General features: G+C 40.3%; 2 protein-coding genes across 2 annotated transcripts; both read right to left on the reverse strand.

The window, feature by feature from the left end:
- Positions 1–294: 294 nt before the first annotated feature.
- LOC149197633 (uncharacterized) lies at positions 295–1,885 on the reverse strand. The gene is made up of 2 exons (XM_089408752.1): positions 1,137–1,885; positions 295–427 (listed from the first exon to the last, which is right to left on the reverse strand). Exons 1-2 carry the CDS (start codon positions 1,883–1,885, stop codon positions 295–297), a joined length of 882 nt encoding a protein of 293 aa, XP_089264878.1.
- A 1,345-nt stretch (positions 1,886–3,230) lies between these two features.
- Positions 3,231–10,642, reverse strand: LOC149197634 (uncharacterized). The gene is made up of 2 exons (XM_089408753.1): positions 9,793–10,642; positions 3,231–3,985 (listed from the first exon to the last, which is right to left on the reverse strand). The coding sequence occupies exons 1-2, from the start codon at positions 10,640–10,642 to the stop codon at positions 3,231–3,233; spliced, it is 1,605 nt and encodes a 534-aa protein (XP_089264879.1).
- Positions 10,643–10,887: the final 245 nt, after the last annotated feature.

A 10,887-nucleotide genomic window follows, 5' to 3' on the forward strand; every position in this document is an offset into this window, starting at 1 on the left:
ATAATGATCAAAAATACATGGAGAGAAAAGGTCTCTGCCAGAGAGAGCAAATCGAATGCGAGTGGGGAGAAGAGACTAGATTCCCCAACAATTCCTGTAGATATTGTTCAGATTGTAGCAAAAGCAGCTAAGAGTGGAGCATATAGTACACATGTTCAAAATAGCTGGTTCATAAACGGGAAAATGGATCAGAAAGTGAGAAAGACATATAGACATATAGGACATATAAGACAAATTTGAAAATGCATGCGGGGCCAGCTTAGACCATGGGAGGCATGGACCCCGAGATAGAAGTCAAAATGGAGTCAAGAGGCAGACAGCAGCCCTGAAAAATGCGCCCGTTCCTCCACTTCCAGATATGCCAGCAAGTGAGAATGAAAAGTGCATGCCTGTTGGGACATTGAGAGCTCCACCAAAAAAAAGCTTCCTGTACAGAAGGAAAAAACCGGTGAGGAAAACTATAAATCTGAGAGAGCTCGTACCAGATTGCGGAGGAAACGACACATTGAAAGAACATATGGTTGTTCGATTCAGCCTCTGTTAAGCAAAGTTGACATCTGTCGGGACCATGCCAGCCTTTCTTTTGTAGAACATCCCAGGTTAGGTTCTTATTGGAGAAAAGAAGCCATGAGAAGAGGATTGATTTGAGAGGGCAGGGGGCTTTCCAGAATTTGACGGGAAAGATAGGGGGGGAAGGCGGTAATTCAGAAGATAGGACTGAGTAGAGATTGCGGACAGAGATGGGATGGATTGAATTATGAAGGGACCAGATCAGCTCATCTTTTGTTCCCAGTTGAAGGATCCCACGGTGAGTGAATCTGTTGGTGAAAGAAAGCCATAGAGGGCGGAGAGGGGGGGGGATGGCTAATTGAAGGTCGGTTTTCCAGATAGGTTCCTGGGAGGACCATGAGTCTATGAGTTTATTCCAGGTAAAAAGGCCCCTAGAGTGGAAAAAAGAGAGTAAAGCTGGAGGGACCATGGATTCTAAGTTGTATAGGGTGGGGTCGATGCCAATGAGAATACTCGAGCCAGAAAAGATTGACCATTTTAAATTCTTCAAAAAAAAGGATTGGATCTTTCTGAAACTAAGCCAAATAGGGGAACCATTTGTGATGCCGAGAGAAGACCTTCTGTACCAGTATGCCATGCTCCTGCTTTTTAGATACTTTTGGTTGATGAGAGTGCTCCACGGACTATTCCCATATATGCCCCTGTGAAGAGATTTACAGATAAGCGCTTTCCCAAAATATTTCATATTGAGAAGGCCCCATCCACCTGTCTTTTTCGGTCTTGAGATTGAATCCATCTTCACCAAGTGATATTTAGTCTGATACGATCGACCACCCCACATGAAGTTAGCTGCAATGGATTTCATCTTCTTCATGATGGATGCCGGGAGAAGGAAAAGGTGGCCCCAATACACCGCAAGTTGGGAGAGCACCGCCTGTACCAAAATGAATCTACCGGCGAGGGACAGAAGACGCATTTCCCATCTTGAGATTTTGTTGTAGAAGCGGTCTATCAGCCAAGACCAGTCGAGAGAGCGATATCCCTTTGCTTTAAGGTGGAACCCCAAATAAGTGAAACCTTCCTTAATTAGAGCGAGATTAATACCAAAACGTTCTACAATCCATTGAGCTGTTACAGGATTTGTGTCATTGTGATATAGCACTGATTTCCCATTATTGATCTTGAGGCCCGTGGCGGATTGGAACTTCTGAAAGAGCACATAAAGACAAACCCAAGAGGATTTGCAGAGCATAGCAAAGATTAAAATATCGGCCACGAAAAGGTTGTGGGAAAGAGAGATATTCCTGCAGATCTTGACTGGTTTGCATCTTCCATCAGCAACAACAAGATTAATCTGGGTACTAAGAGAATTCATCACACTTCATACCCTTTATGTGATCCACTTTACAGAATTTTATATGATTTAGTGGAATAATATGCTATTTTATAAAATTTAGTTTGAAAATTAAGTATTTTCTGCTGATCGAATAAACTACACAACTGCACGCAATATTGACGACAATTATTCACTTTCCGGTTTCTTAAAAAAAACAGAACAATTTCGCGTTACTGATAGAAATCCCTGCGGAAATTAATATGTCTATAAATTTCCCATTCCAGTTCTAATTCGGCCGGAAGGCCCAAGTCCCAAGAATGTGGCCATGATTGTATAAGGGGCATCTTTTGAAGTTTATTTATAAAATTTGAAAAATATTTTGAAGTTTATCCGTTGAGGGACCGTCCCTCATTCCTCTCTTTTATGAACACAATGAACTTCATCAAAATCATTGTGGGTCGCCTTATCTCATTTGTTGTACATTCCAACTACTCATCTCTTTGAAAATGCAGAGGTTACTTTGGGAATGCAGGTTACTTTTATTCAAATTTGAATTTGGTTTCTTTTCGTGGATTGTGTTTTTCCAAGGTCAGTTTGGGTTAAGTTTTAGTGTTTAAATGGAAAAATTATTTGTTTACTAATGAAATGTTATTGTCAAAAATATGCACAGTAAATATTTTTGAAAATAATTTAATTTACACAAAAATGACTTCTATCTTCAAACTATTAAACTATTGACTTCCATCTTCAAACTATTAATTTAATTTACACAAAAATGACTTCCCTCTTCAAACTCTTAAACTATTGACTTCCATCTTCAAACTATTACTGATGGTTGTATATCACACTATAATAACGCCATACATTGTCAAATTGTTCTTTAGTTTTAAGTGACTATATATAAAAGAAATCAACGACATATACGTTACTTGTGTAATCTATATTCAAAAAGGCCATCCCCTGCCATCTCATTTGCATCCCATTGCCTTAAAATCAATTACTGTAGACTTGTACCCTCATGCATTTCATTATATTTTTTGGAGTGGGATAGCTGATTTGAAACACTTTTTTATTTTTGTAAAATTCTTATTTTTATTTAAGAAAATGATCGGAATAAATTAGTACACCAGACCTTACTTGTTCAGTTTCATCAACCTTACAATTTTTAATTTATCTTGAATTTTTCATCCGAAGGAATTGCTTCTCTTGAGTCTGACTCATGTTAGAGGGAAAAACATGTCACATCTGCTTTACAGAAAACTTGCAAAAACATCCATCTTTGAACCCTATCAACCAGCCAAAATTGCATAGTAGGCCCCTCGAAATTGCCATGTATTAGCAACAACTATTATAAGAATTTGAATTTTACAATAGCAATGTCACTTCAAACCGAATTTGAATGGCAAGGAGGAAGGGGCCACCCGCAGAGGCAGTCATTGTGATCGAATGCAGAAGCTGGGAATGAGTTGAACGGTTTTCCCTTTGGAATCATTCCACACAGATGGTTGTAGCTCACATTCAACTCCCTCAGATTCGTCAGTTGGGTCATCTCCTCTGGGATCGTTCCATTCAGTTCATTATGAGATAGGTCCAAAGCTTCCAAGCTATTTAAACTTCCAATGGACGATGGAATACTCCCACCCAATTGATTGCTTGCCAGATTCACATATTTTAATGCCACCATGCTCTGGAACAGATTGTCTATGTCCCCTGTGATGTTGTTGTTGGAGAGATTCAGAGATGTATAAAGAGAAGGAACAACAGGCTCCCAGACATTCAATCTCATTGAAATACCACAACCAGCCAACCGCAGATCCACTACAAAACTAGAGCTTGTAATCCAGGCGGGGATGACCTCAAGGCTCACATTATTGTAAGACAAGTCAAGGGTTTCCAGCCCAATTTTATCCATATCTGGCAATCGAGCTGATAAGCTATTGTGGGAGAGATTAAGGAAGAGCAGGTTATATATAGTCGAGGATTGAGGAAGGGTGCCCGTAAGATTGTTGTTTGAGAGATCCAAGTATTCCAGATATTCCATATCAGCAAAAGACTCTGGGACGGTACCAGTAAGCTTATTGTTTGAAATGAAGACAAAGTCAAGAAGTGAAGTCCCTCCGAAGGAATTGGGTATTTGGCCTGTAAAATTGTTGAACGATAAATGAAGTGATCGGAGGACTGGAAAAGTACCTAACCAAGCAGGAATGGTACCGCTTAGATTGTTTTTGGATAGAACGAGGGTGTGAAGATTTGAGGAATTAGTTGAAAATAATTAATATTATTTTGTATTAATGGAGAAATGGTTACATAGTTGTAACGTATCTCCTTAGTTTAGGATTTGTTCCTAGAGTTTAGGAGTGTGGTTGCAACTCCCTGATTTCCAGAGTTGTATTTAATGATGTAATATTTTCATTGATGATAATAGAGTGTACGAGAGTGATCTCTCTGTTTTGTGAGTGTAGTCTCCAGGTGCAGGCCACACCTGAGAGCTACATCTTTTTCTTTTCAATTCTGTTCACATTTTATCTTGGTATCAAAGCTCAGATTGGGTGAGCCTGATCTTGTATCACCTTTGTGGCTGAAGTGCCTTTGTAGCTAGCTTGCCTGTGTGGTAGAATTTCCTGTGTGGCTTGAAGTGCCTTTGTGGCCGCGTGTACACAAGAGCTTTGTGCTCAATTGAGCAGGTGGACTGCAGAACACCTGGCTCGGACTCGGAAATTTTTTTTTCCTAAGTAGAAGGGAGTTGGCACTGGTTTCTGGCTCGGGAATGCACCAGAATTCTATATTGGCGTGTCTATTTGGTTATTAAGTGCGCCATCTCGCCAGAATACTGGATTGGGGCGAAATTTAAGGGGAAAATCGCGCCAGACATTTTGCCTCGCACCGATTTTATCTTGGCGCAGGATTTTCTCTTGGGAAAGCGCTGATTTTTTCTTGGCGCGGGATTTTCGCTCGGGAGAGCGCTAACTAACCTTCAAGGGGATCTGCGGGAAGCCTCATCTTCGTTTGGAAATTTGCGAGGGGTGCAGATCGGCAAAGTTGCAGATCTATCCGGGAGAGGCAGATCGGATCAATTTTGATCAGATCAATTCTTCAGCTGTATTGAAAATGCTGAATTTGCTCATCGGAGCGGGATTGCCAGACACTGTAGATCGATGGCAGAGGTGATAGATCGATCTGACAGGTATCGTTTTTTGTTGTTGGGTAGATTCATTTTGTAGATCTGATCAGAATGAGTAATACGATGGAATCTTACCTTCACGAGTCTGGTAAACTTGATGGATCTAACTTTGTGAATCAGAAGTTTAAGATCCAGACCTTGCTTGAGGGTGCGAATGCTTGGTCCATAGTTACAGGTGATGAGTAGAAGCCGAATGCGGGACGCAGGAGCAAGACTGGGAAAAACGAGAGAACAAGGCCAAAGTCTTGTTGAAGATGTCCGTGAAGGACAGTGTTATCCCCCACATCAGAGACTGTAAAACGTCCGCGGAGATCTGGACGACCATCAAAACCCTGTATCAGACCCAGAACACCAGTCGAATTATGGCGCTTAAAAGCAAGCTATTTTCAATGAGGATGGACGAAAGGGAGACTGCTACTGCATTTGTTGCGCGAATTAAAGATGTGAAAGACGGATTGGGGGCCATCGGAGAGACAGTGTCTGACCCTGATCTCGTCTCAATCACACTGAGCGGGATGCGCGATGATTTTCAAATGTTTGTTATTGGATTGGCGCAAAGGGAGAAAGCGCCCACATTTGAAGATCTGACAGGGATCTTACTGCAAGAGGAGGAGCGGAGGCAGAACCTGAACCCCCAGAATGATGATCTTGCGCTGATGGCAAAACGACAATCATTCAGAGGAAAGCAGTCACAACAGCAATCAAAGCAGAAAGGAGGAACATCACATAAGAATTCACATTCTCATAAAGGTATGCTTGCAAATCATTCTGAAAAGAAATGTTATTATTGTGGAAAGAAGGGTCATATACAGAGTGAATGTTATAAGAAGCAGGCTGATGATGCAAAGAGGAAGCATGCAAATGCAAAGCACAGAGGATACTTTGTTGAAGAAGAAGATAAAGACTTCAATCATGAATTTCGACTGTTCACAGTCGACTCTGCTCTTTCAGCATCTAATGAGGACGATATTTGGTATGTCGATTCCGGAGCATCCTCTCACATGACAGGTAAAAAGGAATTTTTTGATAGTCTTGAAGAAAGTATAAATGGATAAAAAATCTACCTAGGAGATGATAGTGGATACGAGATTAAAGGTCATGGGGTGATTTCAGTTAAGTTACAAAATGGAAAAATTAGTCACCTTACAAATTTTTATATGTACCTGGAATTAAGAAAAATCTAATATCTGTATCCATGATGGCTGATCAAGATATGCAAGTCGAGTTCTTTAAGACTCATTGTGTGATAAAGGATTGCAGGAATCAAATAGTTGCAACATGCATGCGAGTTGGAAGCCTATATAGACTGGATGCAAAAAGAATACCAAAGCAAGCCATGGTTGCAGGAGGATCGACAACCGAACAACTCTGACATCAGAGGTCCGGTCACTTGAATTTGCAGGACCTCATGTTATTGCAGTAGAAAGGTACAGTTGAGGGACTCCCTATCTTTCGTAATATTTAGTTAAATTGTGATGGTTGTGCCTTAGGAAAAATGCATAGAGAACAGTTTCTTGTGCATGATAAGAGGAAGGAAACAGATATTCTAGAACTGGTGCACACTGATGTATGCGGACCTATGCAGACAAGGTTGCTAGGAGGAGCATATTATTTTCTGTTATTTACTGATGACTGCACTAGATATTCATGGGTTTATTTTTTGAATAAGAAAAGTTAGACTTTCCAGTGCTTTGTAGAATTTAAAACCTTGGTGGAAAAACAGTTTGGTAAGAGTATAAAAATTCTCCGATCTGATCAAGGGGGAGAATACAAGCTAAGGGAATTCATGAAATTCTACAAATCTCATGGGATTGTTCAGCAGTATACAGTGCCACACACACCGCAGCAGAATGGAGTTGCAAAGTGCAAAAATAGAACCTTGGTGGAGTGCGCAAGGAGCATGTTACAAGGTAAGGGTCTGTCTAATAGTTTTTGTGCAGAGGCTATTAACACTGCTGTATATTTGAAGAACAGAAGTCCTACCAGGTATCTTGGCTTCAAAACCCCTTTTGAAGCTCTATATGGATTTAAACCAGCAGTAAACCATCTAAGAGTATTTGGGTCAAAAGCATTTGCCCATATACCCAAAGCTTATAGGAAGAAATTAGACCCTAAAGCAGTTAGATGCATCTTGTTGGTTATGGCACAAAATTCAAAGCATATAAATTATTCAATCCTGAGTCTCGTAAGACATTTGCAAGCAAGGATGTAGTCTTTCATGAACAGGTACAGGAAGGGAAAGATGACGTTGGAGATGATTGGCACATTCCATTGTTGTTGGAAGAAAGCAGCGAGGATGAAAGAGAGCAGGAGCAGAAAGAAGAGCAAAAAGAAGAACAACAAGAAGGTGATAATGCAAGCCCAGTTATAGCAAAAGAAAACAAATTTGAGGTAAGTCCCCTACCAAGGAGATCAGGTAGGAAGACTCAATTACCATTAAAATTGAGAAACTATGCTTTGATGTCAAAGGTTCTGAACATTGTAGAGCCCTCTAATTACAAAGAAGCTAGTCAATTTAAGGAATGGAGAGCTGCAATGAATGAAGAGATGGAATCAATTCTTAGAAATGATACTTTGGATTTAGTTGAGTTGCCTAAGAATAAAACACCCATAGGATGTAAATGGCTGTTTAAACCAAAAATGAATGCAGATGGAAGTATAGAAAAATTAAAAGCTAGGCTGGTTGCAAAAGGATATTCACAACAGGAAGGTATATATTTTGATGATACTTTTGCACATGTAGCAAAGTTAAATACAATCAGAATGCTTATTGCTTTAGCTACTAAATGTAATTGGGAATTACACCAGCTTGATGTTAAATCTGCATTTTTAAATGGTGATTTAAAAGAGGAAATTTACTTAGTACAGCCAGAAGGATTTGTAAAGCAGGGGCCGGAACATCTTGTTTGCAGATTGAAAAAGGCTTTATATGGTTTAAAGAAAGCACCCAGGTCTTGGTACGAAAAGGTTGATTCTTTCTTTGTAGAGCATGGCTTTCATAGAAGTTTAAATGACCCAAATTTGTATACCAAGTACAATAATCAGGGGCAGATTATTTTGATTTCTTTGTATGTGGATAACATGATTATAACAGGAGATGCAGATGATTTAATCAGAGGAATCAAAATGCTTATGGCACACGTTTTTGAGATGAAAGATCTCGGAAGTCTTCATTACTGTCTGGGATTAGAGGTATGCAGAGATACTGGGCAAACTTTTCTTACCCAAGGGAATTATGCTAGAAATCTGTTGGAAAAATTTGGTATGGATCAGTGTAGATCAGTAGCAACACCTTTGCAACAGAATCTAAAGTTGAGCAGTGACGATGACACTAAAGAGGTTGATGCTACAATGTACAAACAGCTGGTTGGCAGCTTGATATATCTTACAACAACCAGACCTGACTTGGCATACTCTGTTAGTGTGTTGAGTCAATTCATGTCGAAACCGCTTGAAAGTCACTAGATAGCAGAAAAAGCGTGTTGAGGTATCTTTGTGGTACTGTTAATTATGGTATTTTATACACTGACACATCTGACGTTACTCTAGCAGGTTTTTCAGACTCAGACTGGACAAGTAACTTGGATGATCAGAGGTCCATCACAGGTTACGCATTCAACATAGGATCTGGGGTCATATCATGGAGCAGCAAGAAGCAGAGTATTGTAGCTTTGTCTTTGTGTGAAGCTGAGTATCAAGCATTGTGTGCAACGACGTGTGAAGTGATCTAGTTGAGAAGGCTTCTCAAAGATGCAGGAAAAGAATAGAAAAATCCTACTTCCATCAAAAGAGACAACCAGAGCTCCATTAAATTGGCATACAATCCAGTGTTTCACAAAAACACCAAACATATAGACACTCAGTTCCATTTTGTTAGAGAGAAAATACAGTCAAAAGAAATTGTTGTTGAATATTGTAAAACTTGTGACAATGTGGCTGATATCTTTACAAAGCCTCTTGCATGAGTGAAATTTGAATTGTTTAGAGGGATGTTAGGAGTTCAGGAGAACCCTTTCTCCATTAAGGGGGGGAGTTGAAAATAACTAATATTATTTTGTATTAATGGAGAAATGGTTACATAGTTGTAACATATCTCCTTAGTTTAGGATTTGTTCCTAGAGTTTAGGAGTGTGGTTGCAACTCCCTGATTTCCAGAGTTGTATTTAATGATGTAATCTTTTCATTGATGATAATAGAGTGTACGAGAGTGATCTCTCTGTTTTGTGAGTGTAGTCTCCAGGTGCAGGCCACACCTGAGAGCTACATCTCCTTCTTTTCAATTCTGTTCACATTTTATCCAGATCTGGCAATGGGGCTGATAAGCTATTGTGGGAGAGATTAAGGAAGAGCAGGTTATATATAGCCGGGGATTGAGGAAGGGTGCCCGTAAGATCGTTGTTTGAGAGATCCAAGTATTCCAGATATTCCATATCAACAAAAGACTCTGGGACGGTACCAGTAAGCTTATTGTTTGAAATGAAAACATAGTCAAGAAGTGAAGTCCCTCCGAAGGAATTGGGTATTTGGCATGTGAAATTGTTGAACGATAAATGAAGCGATCAGAGGACTGGCAGAGTACCTAACCAGGCGGGAATGGTACCACTTAGATTGTTTTTGGATAGAACGAGGGTGTGAAGATTTGAGGAATTTGGGAAAAGGGGGACGTTGCCTGTGAGTATGTTTTGGGATAGATCAAGGTAGTAAAGGGATGTTAAATTGAAGAAGGATTCTGGGATAGGGCCTGTCAGTAAATTCCTGTCCAAACAAAGTTGATCCAAATTTTTCCCCAGCAAGCCGAGCGATTCAGGAATGCTTCCTCTCAAACGATTATTGCTCGCCAACAACTCAGCAAGGTTAGATAGATTTCCAAACGAAGAAGGGATGTTACTTGCAAGAAAATTGTTTGATATATCAAGACTGCTTAAGCTTGCCAGAGCTCCCATGGATTCCGGAATAGGACCAGAGAACAGGTTATTATTCAGCTTCAAGACAGATAACCGACTCAGATTTCCGATGCTGGAAGGAATTGAGGCGTAGAGTCGATTTGAATCCAAGTATAAAGCAGTTAAACTCTGTAGATTTCCAATGGATTGTGGTATAGGACCGCTCAGCCGGTTTCCCGAGAGAGACAGAGACTGCAACTGGGTGAGATAGGCAATGGCAGAAGGTATGAAACCGATAAGATTGTTATTATCCAGAGAAAGATGGGTTAAGGAGGAGAGGCGAGAAATGGAAGATGGGATTGTTCCACCCATATTTTTCCAGCTGAAAACAATAAACTTGTTGAGATAAGAGAGATTACCGATGGAGTCTGATAGAGTTCCACTCATGTATTCACTGCTGTTGCCTTGATCTGCGTTGAGAATAAGATTTACCACTCGACCGTTGTGGGTGTCACACAGAAGACCGTTCCATCGACAACAATCGTTGCCCGTCCATGTTTGAAGAGCTCCAGTGGGATCCTGAACGATGCCCGCTTTGAAATCTAATAAGGCAGCCCGGTCTTCTTCAGCACAATCTGCATTTTGGGCTCGGCATGATGAATTTAGTGACATGCTAAGAAGTAATAGAAAGAGTTGCAGTCCGCCTGGCATTGCTTGACTGCGTTTCTCCATTGAGGGAGGAGGGGGAAGTTAAGAGAGCAAAGCAGAACATAATTTATCCTGACACTTCATAACCTTTATGTCATCCACTTTACCTAATTTTATATGATTTAGTGGAATAATATGCTATTTTATTATGGAATAATCGAATAAACCACACAACAACACGCAATATTGACGGCAATTATTCACTTTCTGGTTATTGCAGGGCGCTTAGTCTAACCCGGCAGAGGAGTTGCCCGCAAAGTTATGGAATA

The sequence above is a fragment of the Pinus tabuliformis genome, chromosome 2_2 (genome assembly GCF_031772625.1).
Source record: "Pinus tabuliformis cultivar Carrire ecotype Pingquan chromosome 2_2, CPIR1, whole genome shotgun sequence".
In the NCBI taxonomy this organism is placed as follows: domain Eukaryota; kingdom Viridiplantae; phylum Streptophyta; class Pinopsida; order Pinales; family Pinaceae; genus Pinus; species Pinus tabuliformis.